Source organism: Clytia hemisphaerica, unplaced genomic scaffold (genome assembly GCF_902728285.1).
Source record: "Clytia hemisphaerica strain Z4C2 unplaced genomic scaffold, Clytia hemisphaerica genome assembly, whole genome shotgun sequence".
Lineage (NCBI taxonomy): Eukaryota > Metazoa > Cnidaria > Hydrozoa > Leptothecata > Clytiidae > Clytia > Clytia hemisphaerica.
The window spans coordinates 845870-868748 of NW_027103510.1; the positions used below are offsets into that span (position 1 = coordinate 845870).

Here is a 22879-nt window from a genome sequence, read left to right on the forward strand (position 1 = left end):
AATAAAATTCCCTTGGAAAATCAAGGTTTAAAAATGGAATAGCGCAATTTTCTCAAGACGAAATATCCTCCAGAAACAAAGACCTCCCAATGCAACTTTGTCCATTAACAATAACATTCTCCACCGATGCACTTTTCTAAAAGCAACATTCTCCAGAAAAAAAGTTCTGCCGAGGCAACTTTTTCCAGAAGCAACATTCTCCCGAAGCAAGGTTCTCCCGAGGCAAATTTCTCCAGAAGCAACATTCTCCCGAAGCAAGGTTCTCCCGAGGCAACTTTCTCCAGAAGCAACATTCTCCCGAAGCAAGGTTTTATCGCGAATATGCATGTAAATGTGAATCGGATATTCTTCTTAAACTGTATCCAAGGTATTCTGACGGATATTCATAAAGTATACATAAGTATCCTCGATGTAAAACAATATACATTCTAAAGATTCTAATACATACTAGTATCCGTGCGTATACTCAGGTAAATATATTAATTGGTTAAGTATCCGTACATATCTACTGTAGCGGATACTTGTTAATGGATATTTTTACGGATATTCATGCATACGCAAAAATATCCATATTTAAATACTACAGGATATTCGACCTTTTCACGCTGTGAATATCATGCTATTTTTCCAATCCGCACGGTCTTTTCTGACTTGAAAACAGAGTTTTGGTCCGTTATTTTTATCCCACTGGCTGAAAAAGGGGAGAGAAGGGGAGCCACGAGTTTCCAATTATTTCCTTTTTTTGAATACTTTGAATTTATTTTTTTCCAATTCTATTAAAATTTGATAACTTAACTTTCTTTGTAATTGTTTTATTGTAATTTGGTGAGGTTTTAATTAAATTTGGTTGAGTGGGTCAAAGAATATGATTGGTTTGGCCATGATTGGAGGTTGGATAGATGTACGATTGCCGTGGTTATTTTTGTATTCGCTGAATTCTGTCATCACAGTGTAGTATAAGAGTGCTTACTCCTCAAATTTAATTCACAAGCTTTTTACATTGGATTGCATAATTGCCACCGGAGGAAGCCTAAAGCTTCTGAGGATGGTATTCATAGCTTCACGCATAAGGAAGTTGGGCAAACATCTCACAATTTTGTGCGCGTTTTCAGTATTTTAGCTCCGCTTAACGGTAGCATTCTTATCTTACGGTCTCTCTATTGTTTTATCATCATCAAAAAGACTTTTCCGGAGTTATTTTGATCTGATTACTCATTTTGAAATGTCAGTTTGTCTTTTTCTTATTCCTGGAGAGTTAAATGAATCTAAGGAAATTCCCTTTTCTGGGAAATTCCCTTTTTAAACCACAAGTAGTTATTAAGCGCTCTTCATAGGTTAAAAATATTACTCTACTCAAAGTAACCGAACAGTTCTGTTGCTAAACGTGTACATTACTAAAATAACATATGCAGAGCAGTATCTTCACTTCTCTGTAATTTCTGAAATATGAGGTTCAGATTCTTGTTAATTTGTTCTTGGGTTTTGGCCAAATTTCAGCCTCGTATTCTTATGAAATTGTTCTTATAAAAAACGTGTAAGACAAGGCACGGATGTCAATCTAAGTAGACCACAGCGATCTACTTTTGGATAGAACTTTTGTAGAAAAATTTATCAATCAACAAAAAATTTTTGTTTTATCCATATTGTATTTATGATCTGGTCCTTCAGTCAAAATTTTAGGTCTGTAGCACCACTAGAGTCGGAATTATGTGAACTCCGATTTGCAGGATCTGAGAGGGAATTTCTAGGGATTTTGAGGGATCTGACAAAACGAAAGTGCTCTGTTTCAAGAAACCTTATTATAGTTTTCGAAAATGTTGGATTGTAGTCTATTTCGTACATCAATTTATACTAAATACACAAATTTCCAACTTCATTCCACTATTAAAACTCGAGTTATTAAAATAAACGAGTCAAAGTTTCCCCGATTTTTCATACTTCCAGCACCAGATCACCGTGGACTGTAAATCACTCCCTTGACACATTTGTTAGCATTTGAAAGAATTTTGTTTCAGATGAGAGGTCACTCTTAACAACAAAAATTACTGTAGGGCTAAGATCATTCCTTTTGAACGCAAATTCAACTCTATGTGTTCGTTTTGCTGCAGTGGCACCTTAATGAAAGTTATGGCTAGTATAACAAAAGCAAGACACTGTCCCGATATGAAATATGTGTCTGATATGGTTAGTTGGAAAAAATCTCAAAACTTAATAAGCAGGGGTGGGGTTGGAATAAAAATGGCGGGGGTGGGGTTGGAATAAAAATGTCCTGGGTTGAAAATTTATTTTAAAGAAGATAATACAGCAGAATTAGGACAAAAGAGGGAATAGGTACCTGATATTTTCGAAAAATTAATAAGCGGGGGGCGGCTATTAGGTACCCGAGAGTAAGAACATTTAAAAGCTTTCCGGACTCTAAAACACCCAATTTTTTAGGAAAATGGCAGAAAACACCCATAAAATAGTGAAAATAAGAACATTATAAAAACTTTTTTTGGCTTAAAATTTAAAAAGGCTCCCGGAGGCTTCAAACATTTTGTGTTCTCATAAAAAAAACCGTGTAATGCACTGGAAATTATATTGGAGATGTTTAGCTTTTTAAGGTTATGTCACGAAACTCAGCAATCCTTTTTTTAGAAGACCTTGTTTCAGAGGAGAGAGGCTGAAAATAGCATTAAAAAATTATGAAATTCTTCACGGAATAAACAAAGAAAGGAGCATTTTGAAATGCAAGGTCTAGAAAAAAAATCAGTTTCATTCTAGATTTCCTGTTTTTCAAAGTTTGGAATAATATATATCTATATATTAATAGCCGTAGTCTGTATGTCTGTTTTCTGTTTTCTGTTTTCTGTCTGTGTGTCACTTTCGATTTCGCAAGCAATGTTTTTATTCTCGATAAGTTTGTTTTGATTGACAGATCGGATAGAGCCTGTTTTAGACTTTATTCAGTCTTTGTTTTGAAAAGGCCCATCTACATTTAGTAATTGTAATTTCTGCCAAGACTTGCCCGCACTGTTTTTCTCTTTTCTTTTGTTCTAAATGTTTTCGAATGTATTTGACGATCGTATTTATTAATAACATTCGAATTCTTTTCAAAACAAAACAACCTTTTATAGAAAATCAAATGCAAATCAAAACCCCCAGGGGTTACGCAAACGGAGGGTACGGTATGTGCCGCCTTTAAGGGTACCTTTTTTGGATTTCCAAAGTCCCGCTAAAGATTGGAAAAATCAAATTTCAGTCCCACTAAGGGTCGGATAAATAGGAAAATTTTAACTTTTTCCTGAAAGATCGAACTTTGGTCAAAATTTGGTCAAATTTGTCCCGCTAGGGGTCGTAAAATTCCCAAAATTTTCCTTTGTTTTCTCCTTTTCAGTCCCGGTAAGGGTCCAAAGGTCGAAAGTCGGGCGGCACCCCATTATTTCTTGTGGTTGTCCCGCTTTTCCCTGAAGAATTGTAATTTCTACATTTCACTCCTCCATGACATACAGTTTAAAAAATGGACCCTGTCGTTTCGGACGATTCTGGTACGGTATAAATCTAAAAGTAGACGGAAAATTGAAAAACTTGATAATTTCCACCCTGAAAATTGTCAAAAATTACCAAAAGTCGACCCTGTCAGATAAGATTAGTAAATTTAAGACCCTGTCACCCTTCACAGCCTGAAAAAGGGACCCTTACCAGCGGCACGTCCCCGTACCCAATTTTGCTTAAGTAAGTGCCCCCCCCCCTCCGGGCGGGACACTACACAATCAAAATATGGTTAAGAGATGAGACACCCGGGGGAGGGCTAGAGTCATACTTTGAAGAGATTCCTTTTTTTAATATTTGATCGTGCTTTTAAGCCAGCTTCAACATCAAAAGGACTTTAAGTGCGTTCAGCTACAGCTTAACCAGCGTGCGACGCCGGGTACCGGCTAGTTCTATATAAAAACTTGTCAGCATTTTTGGGATACACTGTATTTCTACCCTCGTGAAATTTATAAAGTAGCAATATTTGGTGCACCGTTCCCACTGGAAAAATTGGCCAAAATATCATCCCCGGTGGATCTTCCAATTTCTGTCCCCACTGAAAATAATCAAATAAACCATCCTCTCTGCAAAATATTATGCTATTTTTCCCATCCCAACTGAATTCTCGGACTTGAAAACAAAAGAATTGAAATCCCCAGCCTAAAAACTATGGAAATATCAATCCCCATCGAGTTTGAGTCCGTTATTTTTATCCTATCACTGGTTGAAAAAATCCTAGCGGGTTTGTGATGAGAAGGGGCTATTCTGAATGTATTATAATTATGTTCCAAGTAAATCAATGCAAAGAACCCCCTATTAAATTGATACTCGAATCGGATCAATTTAGCGTTACACCACTGAAATATTTCCTCCATTTCGTTTATATCTTTTTGGATAATCTCAAATGATGGAAAACCACACAATTCCTTGGAAAAAATAATAATGACATTGTTTCTTAAAAAGGCATTTTCCACAACAGTGTGGGCTTTTTCGAACATCTATCATTCGAATTATTTCCCAGTGTTCGTCAAGAGTACAATACTCTCTATAATTCGACTTTCCGTTCGAGCTCGAATAAGTGAGAGTTAAATTTACTTTCATAACCCGAACTAAAAGTGCCATGTCTCTGCTCAAATAATCTTGTAAACAAGCTTCAAAATCAAATATGCCACGATCTCAATCAATGAGATAAATGAAGATCCGATGACCAGCCCAATAAAACCACCAATCTCACATGCCATTTGATCCCAAGCATAGACAGCTTTCTCTTCCATGATTTTATACGAATCAACAAATTGATATTGAAGTCCAATAGAATAGACTAGTGTTCTGTTATTTTGACGTCTCTTATAAAGACGTCCAGCTTTACTTTCTGAGAACGTGGTTATGGTTGTAAGATCCATACTAACGCAACCAAGAGTACACGAATAGACCTCTTTCACTTCCCGGTTTTGGTTACTCATGATACATTGAGCTATCTGGATGCTGGTCTTATTCTCTGACTTGTACTTGTATTTTTGTTTGATATCTTTGGGAATAAATTTATCAACATAATCATAAACAGCACCACAGATTTTATAAATCTCTATAAATTGGTTCGATTCAATGCAAGAGCGTCTTGAATAGGCACCAGGAAATATATCCGCACCTTTTTCATCTGAACAATTCGAAGGATACGGACTTTTAAGTCGTTTAACAATCGTTTTGTCAAGTTTTATTTGATAACCTTTGAAAGAATCGATCTCTAAGCTCTTGGTGAAATCAACTTCAGTAATTGTTGGATTATGAGGCATTGCCTTCATCTCAACATCGTATAAATCACGGTCACGAGGCACCTGGAACTGGAACTCAATATCGACGTGGCCGTACATATCCGATAAGGTCCCTTCCGGATTTAAGACCAAGCAGGTCCCATTTACCGACGTTAGCGATTTCAAATATTTCGGTGATAAACAGTTTTTACCTCCCCATGTTTTACATCTAGTGACATTGAATATCCCGTTATTCCAAAATCGGTTTCTAACATGATGAATCGGGTTTATGGGGAGAGATCGGTTTCGACAATTTAGCGGTATTTCATTTCTTCTGGTGATAATTTCTTTGATCGGTATGGAACAGTATGCGAAATAGTTTCGATCGAAAGAATGCTTCTCACAAATGGTCAAGCTTGGGAAATGGTTAACGTCACTGATCATCGAACTGATTTCGGTATAGACATCATAATTCAAATATTTGCGAATGAGACCTGAATGAATCGAAGAAATTGATATAGTTAGAGTGGAACCTCCCAATTTACTTGATCTACACTTTATATCATTAAAAGAACAATAGTAATAAATTCATCGTGAATTTCCTTGTTCAAAATTGATAAAAATCTATCCAATACCAGTCGCTATTACACTGGAATCAATTAATATTACACTCAAAGAAAGATCTAAAATCTCTGTCTCCCTGTATTTATTTTATTCCCATTTCTATGTTTTGGTATCCTTTCCTTAATGCAGGCGAATAAACTGCTTCAATTCAATTCAATTGATTAAATGTTTTGTTTTTAAATTTAAGAATGATATCGTTTGCTTACTCATCAATTTTAATTTACACGGATGTGGAGCAAGATTGATCAGAAAAAGAAAAACATTTTTTTTGCTTATTCAGCACGAAATCGAACACAATATGAAACGGGAACACTTATGTAAAACAAAAAACTATTAAATTTTTCCTTCTGTCGTCAAAAGTTTCTCAAAACTCAATTTGCTTGTAAGCTTCTAATGGCATAATAATTAATGCAAATTTAAAAACGAATTTCCAACCTTTCCGATTTCATTTGGAAAATATAAGGAGCATTCCACCCCAAGAAACCCTCCCAAAGTTCCATCCTCCTCCACCTGTTTATTCGTGTAATACCCGAAGGTGTACTAGGTTCGCGGGATCACGTGTATGTACCACGTGACACATCACGTGTATGTACCACGTGCCATCCCTTTCCTTTATATACTTAAAGTAGACCGTTTCATTCGATGTTTATCCAGAGTCTCTATAATAAATCCATGGTTTAAAAGTCTAGAACGTCAGAATGTCAGTGCTTTAAGAACTTGAAGAAAATTGAGTGCCTCGAAATGACTTCCTGATTATTCTGAAAAATCATTACTGGTATTAGTAAATAAATATTCAAACTGCATTCTGTGAACATTCCATTCGAAAAACAACAGTATTGAGGTAACAGTAAACATTCAAAGTTTAACATCTGAAAATTAGTTCTTTTAAAAAAATGTGTGTTATTTGGTCCTAAATTTATAAAATTTTATTTGGAATTTATAAAACTATACTTCAAATAAGGTAATGAGAGAGGATAGTTAGAAAAAGTTGAGACTTGAAAATTAACTGTTCTTCAATTGAATATTATAAACACTTTTAAGGTTAAGGATTTTCTTACCTTCGACTTAGTTCTTATGAACCACGGAGACACAGATAGATATACATTTTTGGAAAGTTTTAAAAAGGTAGGGGAAATCAAAATTACATGGGTGCCAATTCTTTTTCGGGCACTTTTGTGTGTTTTTGGGACAAATATGATGGTCTCAGGCAAAAACTATAGGTTCAAAATTTAATGAAAATTTTAGCTTGAGAAAAGAGAAATCTGTTGTATATTTTTGGAATGGCTGAAAAACACTATTTTTAAGGGTCAATATCTTGAGTTGAGTTTTTTTAGAGCTTTCCAAAAATATACAACAGGTCTCTCTTTTCTCAAGCTAAACTTTTCATAAAATTGGTGGGGCTATTCGCGAAATTTTGTGCATTTTGCGAGAATTTAATTTCGCGAATCAGTATTATCAACTTATTTCACTGAAATTAATTTTCGCGAAATCGGAATTTGTTTGAGCAGAAAAGCCATAAATACGAGTGAGAAACTCTTTTTGTTTCTATGGTAAAATGGGTGAAAAACTTTAAAGAAAATGAAAAACAAAATTGTTTCTATGGAATTAGCCCAAAAGATCATTTAATTTCGCAAATTTTTGGAAATTCGCGAAAATCGCGAAAATTTCGCTTTTGCTGGGCCTTCACGCCCAACGGGCTTCTTGTTTTTTGTTAAAAGTGTCAAGAAACCCAAAACAAAAGTTTTATTTTCAAAATCCCTTAACAAATTTTCTGACTATGGTCAGAGCCCTTAATAAATCCAAGGGATAAATATTTGATTTCTCTTGTAAGGACAAGAAGACGGGAGATTCAGCCAAAATACAGCGAAACTAAATTATCCACGTCTTGTAAAATAGACGTCACTATAATCCAAAATAGTATCAGAGAAAAATATGATTAGATTTATTTTCGGAAATGTCAATTGAAAACGTCTTTTAGATGCTAATCCTGTAAACGGAATATTTTCCCTTTCCTTGTTTTCAGAGAAAAAGATCACACTCCCTTTTGAGGGTCCTATGGGAAGGGTTCATCATAAATATTCTAAATTTTCGCGAGAAGAAATTTTCGCGGAATTTAATTTCGCGAATTTAGGCTTAATTCGTTTTTGGTCTTTTTAGGGCAAAATAGGGCTTTTCGTAGGCAAATAATTCCCTAAACCGCGAAATTAAATTCCGTGAAACTTTTGAAATCGGCTCATTCGCGAAATTAAATTCCGCGAAAAGTTCTTCTCGCGAAAATTAAGAATATTCATGATGATTGGAAAAACACCATTCTTATAAGAAAAGCGTGTAACTTTTGCATTACAATTTTTGAAATCTACTTGATACTCTGTTTCGATTGATGTACAATTCAAAGGGATTTAAAGCAAAACCGAGGCCACAGGAGCGAATTTCAAAAAGTTCAAATTTTCTATATCTGAAAAAAGGGTTCGTTAGTTAACAGGGTTCCGTGAAAATTTTAATTATTACAGTAATCGCACGATGGGTTATTTTTTCGCATTTGGCGCCCCTTCAAAGAAAGGAATTAATCGACCGCCGGAGGCGGTTTCTTTCATAGTAGTACGCTAATCTCGTTTTGCCTTGGCTCATTACTTTGTCTACCATTTACTTTCGGTTTTTTACTAGATTACCCAGGCGTTTCTCTTTTTTTCCCTGAATGTTCTTTTATTCGGAATTGAATAATCGAGACATGAAAAATGACTATATTGTAATCTGTTTTCAATGAATAATCTAAAATGTAATGGAGATGACATGTAAGCGTTAATAATGCGCGCGCTCTTTCACAAGCGTGATGCGTGATGGAAGGCGGTCGTTTCAGTGTGGTTTACATCCACACTGTGACCTAATCGTTAATTGCATTCTGTAGAGAGCAATTAATCGTTGATCACACTCTTCAATGAAGCGCCAATGTTTACAAAATAGAGTTTAATATTATTTAATAATTAAAGGTCTGTTTTTAAATAGGAGTGATATCGTTTGCTTACTCATCCATGTTAATTCGTAAGCTTTTTCACATTGGATTGACACGGATGTGGAGCAAGATTGGTCAGAAAGAGGAAAAGAAAAACATTTTTTGCTTTATATCAGCATAATATAACAATACTCTTGTCTCCCGAATAGACGGGGGGGGGGGAGGGTCCGAATAAGCAGGGGGTAGGAAGATTTTCTAAATTGTAATAAGCGGGGGGGGGGGGGATGGAATAAGAGGGGGGGGGGTAATTTAAAGACATAATTTTTTTTAACTGATATCAATTTCAACAACAAAAAAGAAACTTTAGCAAATAAACACGTAAAATAAGAACCAATACTAACAAAAAGGAAAATTTTAACAAGTTTAAGGTCTATCTACACTGTAATGAAATATTGAATTATTCGAATTTAATTAGCGGGGGGGGGGCGGCGGTCCTAATAAGAGCGGGGTGGATGGATTTTTTTTCTCTTAACAATTAGCGGGGGGCGTCTATTCGGGAGACAAGAGTAGGCAGACACTGTCCTGACATGAAATATGTGTCTGATATGAAACGGGAACACTCATGTAAAGATAAAACCTTTAATTAATAACAAAAAAATTCACTCGTGCAATTATTCTCGTTATCGTGTGATTACATATACTAATTATAGAAATAAATCAGATTACCTTGTATTATGACGATCGAAAGACAAACGCCACCTGTTAACATTAACATCCAAAAGAATGATTCAATCCGTGATCCGTTGAAGACGCGCGTCAAACCGTGAACGCTGAAGTTGTTGACATATTCTTCGATTTTCTTACGTATAAGATGTTTGAATGTGATGTTTCCTTCATGAAATTCCTCAGGTTTACCATTATTTTGTGACGTTGTAGTGGAAGGACTGCCAGTTTTGCTTTGGTTCTCTGTAGAAAAGAGCATTTCAGAATGGTGTACTTTATAAGAAACTTTAAGGCTCGGCGGTTGTTGATTAAAAAAGCAAGCCTTTAATAGTTCCTCCATTCATTCATTTAGTTCTTTTTCTAGGGTTTTTCTTCTTTGTAGGAAGAAAAACCAGAGGGCATTTTAATTTATAAGCGAAAGTAAATATTTCTGATGCTCACATTTTGTTACTTTTCCAAACTTTTAGACTGGAATGGTTGTTCTGACTTTTTCAGAATTGTAATCTTCGAATAATATCAATGAGCACAAAATTGCAACTTTGCCGTGATTGCAGACATCAACCTACCTATTTTTTTACTTGGTTAAGCACAGCTTCCCTTAAAATCTCATGATTGACTAGGACTTTGAAATTTTGGCCATAGATAGATAATTTGCAAGATTTTGGTTCGACCACCTTTCACTTTTGTATTTTACAGACCAGAATGTAGGGACTTGACTAAAACCATTTACTGACTGATTGGCTTGTTCAATTTGACTTAAATTTGTTCCTGAAGGTTGATTTATCAAACGAAAGAGACTTGCAACAGAAAAATTCGGTCACGAGTATTTTTGTGGTGTATTATCTAAGATATGCTACGTTTTCTTTACTGCACTTCTAGTACAAAGAAACCTAAAAAGGGGAATGAATGGAATAGAATAGGTATTAAGTTTCGTAATTTCGAAATCTGATGTTGCATTACTTGAAAACAAAAAAAGTCTGAAAAAAGAAGATGATATTTTTATCCACTTTCCTCAATTTTTGTAGAATAGAAAAGATGAAAAACAGCTTTATCGCTGTTTGTTAGTGCCCGCATTTTGACTTTTTATCTTTTAGGCTATTTCATTACCTTGTTTTTTCCTGTTAAGGTATGGTGATATTTCGAAATATGAGGGAAGGTGAAGAAAAAAATATATCTTGAATATAGATTTTGCATTTGGAGGCTTTCTCAGGAGTTTTGACCCAAAAATTCTACTATAGAGTCTAGTTCTAGCTGAAATTTGGTTTTTGATGATTTTTATGTCTAGTGAAGTACTAAGTCTGCGATCGCAGTCGGTAGCGACCCAAAGGCTCCTCTTTCAATAGCTATTTACTCGACTCCTTTCACCCTGGATTGCGTCATTTACCCTTGATCCTTCTCTTAAATTGGCGTCAAGCAGAGAGATTTTTGTACTATGTGGGTCTTTAAGTGTGACCCAACCAGGGATCGAACCCACAGCCTTGCGCACCGTACCCGAACGCTCTACCTTTGAACTAGCAATAGACTGGGAATACTTGACGAGGTCGCCATCTTGGAAGAAAAACACAAAAATTCAAGACAATTAAAAACTGCTTCAATTCCCAAAAACAATAAGAATTTGGCCGAACCTTCAACAGTCACTAAGCAATGGCCCCGTAGAAAATCACCGCCGCTTTGGCGCCCTGTAAATAGTTAAAGCCAAACAATCGCCACAAAATGAACGCCAATCATAAACATTCTCATTGGAACCCAATGCACCATGTCTTCCACGGACCCAACAATTGATTGACGTATTTACTGATTTTACGTCACCAAAAACCAATCAGCTATTGGGTCCCTGATGTAATGTCAGAAGACATTGCAATGGTGCATATTATGAATAATAATGCGGTCTTAATTTTTTTGGCTGAACAACCAGGTAAGTGCATTAGCGTGGTTTGAGCGGAATGGATGATATGTATCAGATTAGAAACAGCTGGGTAAAGGTTTGGAGACACGAGAATTTTTTTTCGCGTTGGTGCAATCATGAACATATAAACGACTGGACATATATCTTTAATTGTCTCTTTGAAGCGAGCTTCGTTGCCGCCTGTATTTCAAAATTGCTATAAAAAATCCGACAATATTCCGTCGTAATTTTATTTCTTTGAATTGTTTAGGTAAAATGATTGATAGAGCTTGAATATTACTCCTATCCTAATGCACAAAAAAATTATTTTCAAATTTTTTCACGAGTTTGCAATATATTCTATCAACATTTTCAACTCTGAAATGCAGAATTTCAACTGCGTGTATACTTTTGAATCCCTTTTGTCACTCCAATAATTTTTTTTATGACTTGAAAAAAATAGCTTGCCAAAGTTGAGAACCTGTGTAATAAGAATATCGAAATTAGAATGTGACACTCTCTAAATTAATTAGACACTTTTAAGTCAAAATTTGGAAATATTAGTCGGAGTTTTGACAAGCTGACGATGATTTTGCCTCTGTTATCTTTGTTATGATATAGATAAAAGACTTGAGAAAAGTAGAACAACAAAGACTTTTGTCGAAATTTTGACGTTGTTAGCAAGGTATTCCCAAGAGGTATACCATCAGAATTTATTGTTTCATTTGATGATTTTAACGAGGCGGCAACGAAGCTAGCAGTATTATCTTCAAAAATACAAAGGAGATGGATGTCCAGTCGTTGATATGTTCATGGTGCAATACAACATGCTATATCCCAACAACACAAGAAAAAAAAGTGGTTTTTTTTGTTCCATGGGACAGAACGTGAGGGGAATACCCAAAAGACACGCTGATTTTGTCCCTGGGACAATGGGACAAAAGTGAGATTTCACATTTATTGGTAGAAAGAAAAATAGGGTGGAGACACGAGAAAGCGTTTCAGGTTGGTGGGATAGAGCATGTTCCATTGTTGCAAAAAGCATTTCGTGTCCCCAAGCCTTAAGTATTTTTCTGTTTTAGAGGGCATTTAAGAAAGGAAGGATCAGAAAATCTACAGGCTTTTCATACCTTTCACAATATGCGAGTGACCTTTATTATTGACGATGCACTCCTTCGGTGATTTGTTGCCATTAGTTACTTGTCTTTTATTTGCCATCATTTCAGTGAAGTAGCAATGTATCCAACTCTCGCTCGCTCTCCGATGGTTGATATAAAATAACAAGTTGATCATTTTCACACCAAAAATGTTATAAATCATTTCGTCCAATATCTCTTCAATCCAAATATATAAAAAAACTGTATTCAAAGAAATTATATTGGAAAGAGGATTTGTCTACTATATGTTCTTAAAATTCTGTATGTATAATAAAATCTTTTAATAAGTTGTTTTCTTCGCTTTCAAAACTATTATAGTAAGTTGGTCAGTTTTTCTTCAATCGAAAGAAGTTAATTTTCTTCATTTTCGAGATTGTTATTTTTAAACAGGTTTTGTCCGTCAAGATAAATAGGAGATTCTTAATCAAGATAAACTCCATTTTTGTGAAGACTAAATGACCCAACTAACAAGAAGCTCGTCTAAGAAAGTATATCTGACAAAGCAGAAAGCATTTCAAAAAAAAGAAAGAAAACCCCCTCTCAGACGAAAATATCATTCACAATTAAAATCAGATTGATTTAAGGTCAAATTATTTCGATATTTATTTCCCGTCAAAATATCAGAATATAATTGAGAGAAATATGAATTTTTGAGTTTTTTTTTGCGAATAGTTATCGCGTTTAGGATATCTCAAATGAACATTTTCAATAGATTCGTTAGTCTATAAGTATTTTGACTCTCTCCAGAGTTCTCTTAAGGAAATATTCACACAAAAAGTCCTATATATGAAATGGAAATTAAAAAAACATTAACTACAGAATGTCAAAAAAACTATAGAATAACACATTAGAGTCGTAAAAAATGATAAATAAAAAATATTAGTCCCAAATAAAATAACATATAACTGAACATTAAAATTCGTCTCAGTCTTATTATTAAATAGTAGACCTAACTTAGAGTAGGAAAAGTACTTAGACAGACATGAATCGATGGTAAAATTAAAGATCCATGTGCAAATCAAGCGTTGCATCGAAATTAGAATATGCTATAGGCTTAAGAATTTGTCATCTAAAATCCAAGTCGAAGAGGAATTTGCTAACAGGTTATAACACCCCCTTCTCACAAACCCGGTGGGACTTTATCAGCTAGTGGGGATAAAAATAACCCCCACAAACGGACCATGTTTTTCATGGCTGGGGATTTGAATTCCATTGTTTTCTAGCCAGAAAATTCGGCGGAGATGGAAAAAATAGCACAATATCTAACAGTGAGGATTTGATTATCTGATTATTTTCAGCGGGGACAAAAATTAGAGTATAATTTTCCACTGGGGCCGATATTTTGGCCAATTTTTCCAGTGGGAAGGGTTCCCAGTGGGTCTGTGAGAAGGGGGTGTGTTATACTGTTCATTCTTTCTAAGAAAGAGCCTACCGATTTTTTTACCAAACTACTGTCATTACCGGCTGTAAACTCTGCGCAGTTCTACTTTCCCGCGTCCACTATCCATGCAATTGACATCAACATCGTTCGCAGGGAAGTAAGGAAGTTAATACTGTAAGAGCAACTAATATTCAAAACAGACGAGACAATACGCCAGGTTATTTCCCAGCAAGTCTTAAAGACAAACAGTGAAGACGAGAGCAGATAACGTTAACCTTGATTGCACTACCGACCCTTAGCCGACCTCCCACCTTTTCAAGATCTTAAAATGAGTTTCAGGTAAAAAATCAGAGCCATTAAGGAAGCTAAACTAAACTAAACTAAAAGGAAATCTTGCCTGGAAATGAAGTGATCCTGTCTATGGCAAAGGAGTTCCCAGTGCTTACTTGAGTTAACCTTACCCCTTATTCATTTGGTTCAAGAAAAGAATACAGTTGAGTCTCCATAACTCGAACAAGAAAGGGGAACGCAAATTTGTTCGAGTTAAGGAAATTTCGAGATAGGGAGTTAGCCTTTATAAGGTATTAGCGAGTTTATGTATTCGAGATAAATCGATATGGACGGTATAAAGCAAAGCTGACATAGGACCGAAATCACCGTCCACTTTGCTCGACGACGGTAAAAACACCAAGATACCGTCGTCTGTTTAGGCGATATTGAGCCGTACATCAACTATCGACTTTGTTTTGTATCGATTTCACTTACCGTCGCCCTCGATATCCTCCGATACATAAACTCGGTATTGTTAACCGAAGGGACGAGCAAACTTGTTCCAGTTAAGGAGACATTCGAGTTATGGTGACTCCGATGAAATAACAAAAAAAAAATAAAAATAATTGATAAAAATCTTACTACACATGGACGGTTTGATCTCTCAAACGTTTGTGCCATAGACTGCTCGATCCAGTTTGAATATCAATTCAGCTTTATCGGGCGTGATGGGCGGCGAATCTACAGAACTTGATGCTTTAGAAGATCTTGTATCGCAATATAATGCACAACCTGTGTCGTTTTCTGAACGGATTTCCGCTACGTCACCGCTCACGTTGATGAGGCATTGGGCCTAAAAAAAACGTGGAATTACAATACACCTTTTCTACCGTAGTCGCGCGGTCAGGCACGTGCCACTTTATCATTTAATTATCCCCCTTAAAGTCGATCCAATCCTTTTTTACACCTTTTCCTTCTGTCTATAGGTGCGAAAAAAAGAATGGGACGGTTTTAGGGTAGTAAAACGGACAAAAAAATACCCGAACGGCAATTGGCGGCGGCTATGGTCGAAAAGGTGTATAGTTTCAGATTTGAGATATTTTCTAAAATAATTATCCTTTAAATATTCATCAATTGAATCAAAGTTCACGAAAATTGCATTCAAAACTGACATTTCTTTGGAGTCTCAAAGATTTATTCACACGAGTAAAACGGTAAATCTTATACATCCTATGTTACAAAAGTGGCCAGTACATTTTTCTTTTCTATTTCTATAAATAATAATTGGTTAGTTTTAAAGGACTAAAAATTCAACTAATCGACAAGCTATAGCCCACTTCTATAGGAAGTACTTACATAGTTCTTATGAAATAGGACAAAGGTCATGTGGAAAGTACAAAAGGCAAGGGAAGATAAGCGGTTTAGGGAAAGAAAAATCTTTTTTGAAAAACAAGCTAGTTAAGTTTCACCAAAAAAGCAACTTTTAACTCAAAAAGTATTTTTTAAGCGAAAATTGCAAAACACAAATTTAAGGCATACTACAGGAAAAGCGGGAGCCGTGAGGCGGGAAGCTGAACCGGGAGCCGGGAGTCTGGAGGTTGAAATCGAAAGTGGGAGGCGGGAGGCTAAACCGGGAGGCGGGAGGCTGAATTGGGAACCGGGAGTCAGGAGTCGGGAGGTTGAAATCGAAAGTGAGAGGCGGGAGGCTGAACCGGGAGGTGGGAGGCAAAATCTTGTGAAGATAAACAAAGACAAATGTTTAAAAAGCACTCTCACGAGTTCCGTATCGTTTGTTAGTATACGCTTTTTCAATATAATAAGGAACCTTAACTTGGCTCCGAGCTTGCTCCGAGCCTGGAGTTCCTTATTTTCCCAGAGAATTTCACTCTCAAAGTTCCTTATCGAGTAGTTTTTTCAGTTAGCTGCTGAAGGGGGGGGGGTCACACTGAAAATTAAAGCATGTTGCCTTAGTCATTCTAGACTAGTAAACCACGTCGTTGTATTTTGCTACAGATTAAACTTGCAATAGGATCTATTTTTCTACATGTTCACTGAATACAATGTATGAAAATCTTTTGGTGGCACAGTGGATTTTTTGAGGTTGAAGTTTATAAATTTCTGGTGTCAATATTCAATTTCTTATACATAGCATGTTTTTGCATCTTTCTCGCAATTTAAAACGTCATAACGACCTATAATTAGCAATTAACTAGAAGAGTTTGAATCTCAGAGGATAACTTAAAGTCTCATTATTTGGGAATTGGATAAGTGTAATTTGATGATAAATGCAATTAAAATGCTACGAAGAATCACTTTAATGGTGAAAGGAGGTTGAACAATACTGTCATTACTGCGGACAAGGCTTGTACATGAGAAATTGGCAAAAATCAGCCAGTTGTTTTTCCAGTGTCTATAATAATTCCTTGGAGAAACCTATGACAAAAATAGGGTTAAAGGAAAGAGAAAACACTTAGTTTCAAAACATACTATTTGTAATATTTTTTTAATGATGTATTGTGTTTATAAAAAATAAATGATCTGATTTTTCTTAGCTCTTATTGTTCCCTATCCCTTGACCAAAAACGTTTGTGCCTTGCCTTATAAATGAGCCTCTCACTTTTGTTTTCCGCCTTCCGCCTCCCACTTTCGTTTTCAGCCTCCCGACTCCCGGATCAGCCTCCCGCATCCCACTTTCGATTTCAGCCTCCAGCCTCCCACTTTCATTTTCAGCCTCCCGTCTCCCAGTTTAGCCTCCCGCCTCCCACTTTCGATTTCAGCCTCCCGGCTCCCGGTTCAGCCTCCCGACTCCCACTTTTGGACTGTGAATCCTCAAAATCGTTCTCATTTCAATCTTAATTTGAATTTATGTACAATTTTGTGATCTAATGTTATATGAAGCTTTATACTTATCAGAAAAGTTTAAAAATAAACAACAACCTTAATATACAAAATGACAAATTGGAAGGTTGAAAAAATTTCCAAGGATCTACCTGATAATCTTTTAATGAATTTAATGAAAAGAAATCTAATTCTCTCTGATACACCCCCTTCTCACAGACCCCTTCCCACTGGAAAGCTTGGAAAAAATATCGCCCCCGGTGGAAAATTATCCCCCAATTTTCGTCCCCACTGAAAATAATTAAAATAATTTTATGCTATTTTTTCCATCCCCCACTGGCTGAAAAATTCTTACCACAATCCTTCAAGAAATATTTGAGACAAAGGGGAGTTCCCGGTGTAATTTTGAACACCACAATTGATTTTTAGGCGCCTTAAACTACAGTTGGAAAGTAGAGTTTTAACTCTGAGTTTTAACATGAGACTTAGGAGCTTAGGATCTCAGGATTTAAAAGCTCAAATTTGCTCGAATGAGGCTTGGAATATAGCCTAGAAGCCACCAAACCCCTCTAAAATAGAAACATTCAATGGAAGAAAGTGGAAGTGCTAAAAAAGCAGTTCTCGCCCGAACTTTAAATTCTGAAAAACGTTAAAATACACTAAAATCTCAATATATTTCGAGGGAGATTGTCTGAGAAACTAAAAAATGCCAAATTCTGCTCAGCGGGGTTCTTATTCCAAGTTTAAAGCAATTTTTCTGGCTCAAAAATCCCCTTTCTTCAATTTTAGGGGCTAAAACTCGAAAAAAAGTCAAAATTTCCTGAAATTTTCACGTTTTTGACTTTTCGTAAATTGGACCTTTGCAAAATATTAAATATTTCATAAAAAAGTGATTTTGGCCAGGAGCAAACCCTTCAAAATGGTCCGAAACATGCTTTAAGACGAATTTTAGAGGTTTTCAGGTAATTTTGGATCCCCCGCAGAGCAGAAATCAGCATTTTTCAGTTTTTCAGACAATCCTTCAAGAAATATTTGAGACAAAGGGGAGTTCCCGGTGTAATTTTGAACACCACAATTGATTTTTAGGCGCCTTAAACTACAGTTGGAAAGTAGAGTTTTAACTCTGAGTTTTAACATGAGACTTAGGAGCTTAGGATCTCAGGATTTAAAAGCTCAAATTTGCTCGAATGAGGCTTGGAATATAGCCTAGAAGCCACCAAACCCCTCTAAAATCGAAACATTCAATGGAAGAAAGTGGAAGTGCTAAAAAAGCAGTTCTCGCCCGAACTTTAAATTCTGAAAAACGTTAAAATACACTAAAATCTCAATATATTTCGAGGGAGATTGCAGGTCTGTGAGAAGGGGGTGTTCTGATGATCAATCCTTAGTATTTCTTTTCTTAAATCTGAACTGAAAAATGGCCAACTTGTTAGCAGCAGCGACTACCGTAAGTTGGTCTAATGTCGACACCCCACTTCTAATTTCGACATCCCTCTAAAGAAACCTTTAAATATATGAATGATCAGAAGGTCATGATCAATGATAGACAAATGACATTTTTCCTATCTGCTATCAGATAGCAAGGGAGCAATAGTTTCCATCAGCAATTTCGACCTTCCTATTATTCCTATCAGTAAATAAATTCATTTGTGTAATCTCTAGGTCTAATGGAAAAATTTGGAAATTTTACGACCCTTAGCGGGACTAATTTGACCAACTTTGACCAAATTTCGATCTTTCAGGGGGTAGAAAGTTGAAATTTTCCTATTTATCCGACCCTTACTGGGACTGAAATTTGATTTTCTGATTTTTCCAACCCTTAGCGGGACTTTGAAAGTCCAAAAAAGGTACCCTTAAGGGCGGCACATACCGTACCCTCCATTTGCCTAAGTACCCCACCCCCGGGGGCCTGGGTGCATTCTATAATGCCAGAGAGCATTTATTTCCAGATAAATTTTATTGATTATACAGTGTGATTAAAGGATGTGGGTATCCTTTACCAATTCTCGAATTTTTCAGTTCTTACGGTTTCTTTCAATTTTCAGAGACAGCCTAGGCACCCAATTTTGACCACCGGGGTTTGAAAGTTTTTGCTTCGAGTTTTTATGTAAAGACCGGGCCAAACCGGTCCAACATTTCATCCAACATCAGAAAAAAGGCATGTTGAAATGTTGGATCGGTTTACTCCGGCCTTTAGATAGAATAAATGATGCAAAATATATTCCGTCATGATAAAATAATTTTTATTTTCCATGGTGTTTTTAGCAGTAATAAGACCAAGACGGACGTAGTTTTTGATTACCGTAAATCCTCGAATAAGTGCCCCCCTTAGAGCCTGAAGGCCGGTCTCCACTTGCGAGCGCTGCGATCGCATCTTTGGCTTCAATCATTTTTGTTTGGAGAAAAGATTACGTCATAAAAACGCAGCGCGCGCTTGGAAAAAAAGTTGAATGTAGATCGTTACGTCAGATCGCGCCAATGGAATTGCTTCAATTTTCTTTTGACCAATAGCGTGGAATCTTTGCTTGAAGAAGAGCGATCGCATCGCTCGCAAGTGGAGACCAGCCTTGAGGAATTACGATTTTTATTTAGTTTAGGGAAAAATGTTTAATTTGTGTACCTAGAGTAAATAATTGTATTACTTTGGAGAGCCAGCGTTTCCGTTCAACCCTTGGCTAACAGAATAAAATGTGGAACCTGTCTCGCGCTCTTTATTCCCTTTCTGATTTTCTATGGCCTTATTTTCTTTTTTAAAGTTATTTTCGTGTCCAAGATAAGAAAATAATTACCTTTTTTTTATCCGAGAACTGATTCAAATTCAAATTCCCCTTGAAATAAAGTTAGACAGCATCAACAATACCATCTTTATCATCCTAAGGGCTTTTGATGCGCATACTAAACCGGCGTTTGCGACGACGGAAACCGTCTAGTTTTTATCTATGAGCAATTTCATACACGAAACTGAAAATCAGCCAAGACTTAAGAACAAATTAACGAAAACACGAGCCTCCGATTTCATTAATTACTATGACAGTACTGATTTTAACAGATTTAAACCCATTTTCAGTTTTTAAGTAATGAAACTAAGCGTATTAAAGGTTTATTTTCCATGAGTGTTCCCGTTTCATATCAGACACATGTTTCATATCAGGACAGTATCTGCCTATTGTTATATTGTGCTGATATAAGCAAAAAGTGTTTTCTCTTTCTGACCAATCTTGCTCCACACCCGTGTCAATTCAATATCAAAAAGCTTGTAAATCAAAATTGATGAGTAAGCAAACGATATCACTCTTATTCAAAAACAAAACCTTTAATGGCATAATAAGAAAATTTCATAAAATCAAGAACAGCCCAGTCTGGGCTAAAATTCACCGGATCTTATAAAAAAGCGTGTACTATCTGAAAATTTCTTTGAACATTGCAAAAATATATTTACCTCGTTTTTCTGTGTGTTGCTTGTCAACAGGATTTCGTTGATATGAAAAGACAAAATAGCATTCCCGCCTAACGCCAACACATGGGCGGTAATGATAGCTCTCACTTCAGCAATGAACTGTTGAATGAACAGTGGGACGCCACCAACCTAAAAAATATACAATCAATAAGGAAATCTTTTTACCAGAGTTGCCCTTCTTTTACACAAAATTCATATGTTGAGATTACAGCCCTACTCGCAAACACTCTGTTCTTTGGGCTTTTGAAAGAAAATAACCCTGTCATTTTTCCGTTCATAGGGTTGAATTAAAAATCGCAGTAGAACTTTCCGGGGATGTGTTAAGTTCAAAGTAAAGTTATTATGCCAATGAAGTGGAAATTCAAATCGAGTAAGTTCATAAATAACTTGATATCCTGGTCACTGAGTTACGTACGCAGGAACCTTATTTAGACCCGGGGAACGGCGAAGCCGGTCAAGCGACGAAATGAATACAATTCATCGGTCTAAAAGTTTAGTACATATTCACGCTAATCTAAACACTGGGCTTGCTAAGAATTTGCTAGCTTGCTAGACGAAAAACGCTTATTTACCGCGTTTTATAAGAAAAATAGAGTCAAAAATTGCGGGAAAAAACCGCGCGATTTTGCCTAGCTAGTACTCATTTAAGGTCCCCTTGACGGGCGCAATACTTGAACGAATGTATCAAATAATTTTCAAAATTCACCTCTTTTAAATCTGTGTTTTCTCTAACCAAGAAGAGATTGACATTACCCAAATACTTTTTGATTTCCATGTTTGGGGTGCAACGTAATGGTGTTATCAGCACTGGTACTGTGAATGGTAAAGGCTACCAATAAAAAAAGGTTAAAAGACATCACTTAACGTAGTTCACTCATTCAGACATAACAGAAATTAAGCAAAACTAATGGGACTAAATTAATACAGACTGATATTATCCTTTAAAGATTATTGTATTATTATATAACTCCAGCAGGCACATGGCGTTGTTTCAACGTTTACTGTATCTAACGTTCACAAGGTCCATTTAACGTTAGATGAACGTTGAAACAACGTTGTGTGCCAGCAGCGACACCAATATTACCATTGAGTTTCAAGTCTGAAGGGCTAGAGGAACTCTAACCCAGGCAAGAGAAATTGAAGCCACTTATTTCTAATCCAAAACGCGCATAGCAAAACGCGCATAGCATTTAATTTAGGAGCTTAGGATCTAAGGATCCAAAAGTTCAAAAATAATCCAAGAGAGCTCAGAATACAACCTGGAAGTCTATAAACCCCTCCCTAATTGAAATACTCGAATAAATTTATCAATTAGCCCAAAAGTGACTTTCTCACCCGAACTCCCAATTTCGAAAAACGAGGAAATATTCTCAATGTATTTTCACCATGATTGTAAGACTACATTGATTTTTTTATGTGGCCTCAAAGTAAATTGTCGCCTGGTTATTTTTGACTTCCAGAACGTTTGCAGAAAAAGATTTGACGTGCTACGGCATTGGACAATTTTTTACGTGCTCTTATTATGGTTAGAGCTGCCTTTTAAGGTCTTGTTAGTGTTGCTTTAGCTTTAATTGCAAATTGTATCAGTATTTATTTTTTAATATTTTTAAAATAAAACGAGCTTTAGATGAAGGTTAATTTCAAGTAGAATAAGCTTATGTTATATATACCACAATCAAATTCCTAAATCCAAATATTTTAGACATTATTTTCAATTGTTTTAAAGGGACCAGTCCAAGTTTTTTAAAGCAATCAAATTCGTTTTTTATTTTCACGTAAGAACAGGCGTAAGCAACGAAAAATTCGGAAAATGCATTCTAGAATAATCAGATTAGATTTGAATAATATCTCACAGAGATAGAAGGCAAACATTTAAAATTTAATTTCATTAAAAATAAAATAAGGACACGTTAAGTCTCTGCATTTTTAATGAATTTAATTTAGTTTTAAGTGTGGTTAGTTCGAAACGCAGGTCACATGTCACAGGTCAAAAGCTGTGATCTGTAACCTGTGTCTAAGACCTGTAACCTGTCGACCTTTGACCTGCGTTTCAAACTAACCGGTTTAATTGTTAATTCTTACATCATCGTTGCAGACACGTTCGATTAACAGACGTAGCCTATGGGTTGGCCAACTTGATGCTAGCTTCTAAGAGATAGAGAAAAAGTTTAATGATAGTTAACGGCTGGATAACTTAGTGAGACAGTTAGGTGCTCGTTATCACTTAAAGTACCTCACGTCAGTTTGATTTAATAATTTTAATCCTTGGGAGCGTCGATAAAAGCGTCAAAATAAAACGAAACGTTAGAAGACTGTTGAACAAGTACTTG

The 22879-nt window shown here is 36.0% G+C and overlaps 2 protein-coding genes across 2 annotated transcripts in view; both read right to left on the reverse strand.

The window, feature by feature from the left end:
• Positions 1 to 4549: 4549 nt before the first annotated feature.
• On the reverse strand, positions 4550 to 12914 carry LOC136799088 (acid-sensing ion channel 5-like). The gene is made up of 3 exons (XM_067055772.1): positions 12577 to 12914; positions 9565 to 9804; positions 4550 to 5758 (listed from the first exon to the last, which is right to left on the reverse strand). Exons 1-3 carry the CDS (start codon positions 12764 to 12766, stop codon positions 4644 to 4646), a joined length of 1545 nt encoding a protein of 514 aa, XP_066911873.1. The 5' UTR covers positions 12767 to 12914; the 3' UTR covers positions 4550 to 4643.
• Positions 12915 to 13316: 402 nt separating this feature from the next.
• Positions 13317 to 22879, reverse strand: part of LOC136799151 (C2 domain-containing protein 5-like) — a 62522-nt gene continuing 52959 nt past the window's right edge. The window contains exons 15-18 of the mRNA XM_067055859.1: positions 22632 to 22697; positions 21256 to 21378; positions 20532 to 20678; positions 13317 to 15107 (exon numbers count right to left, since the gene is read on the reverse strand). Coding sequence (XP_066911960.1) covers positions 14919 to 15107; positions 20532 to 20678; positions 21256 to 21378; positions 22632 to 22697 — 525 coding nt within the window. The 3' untranslated portion in view covers positions 13317 to 14918. The remainder of the gene's footprint in view (positions 15108 to 20531; positions 20679 to 21255; positions 21379 to 22631; positions 22698 to 22879) is intronic.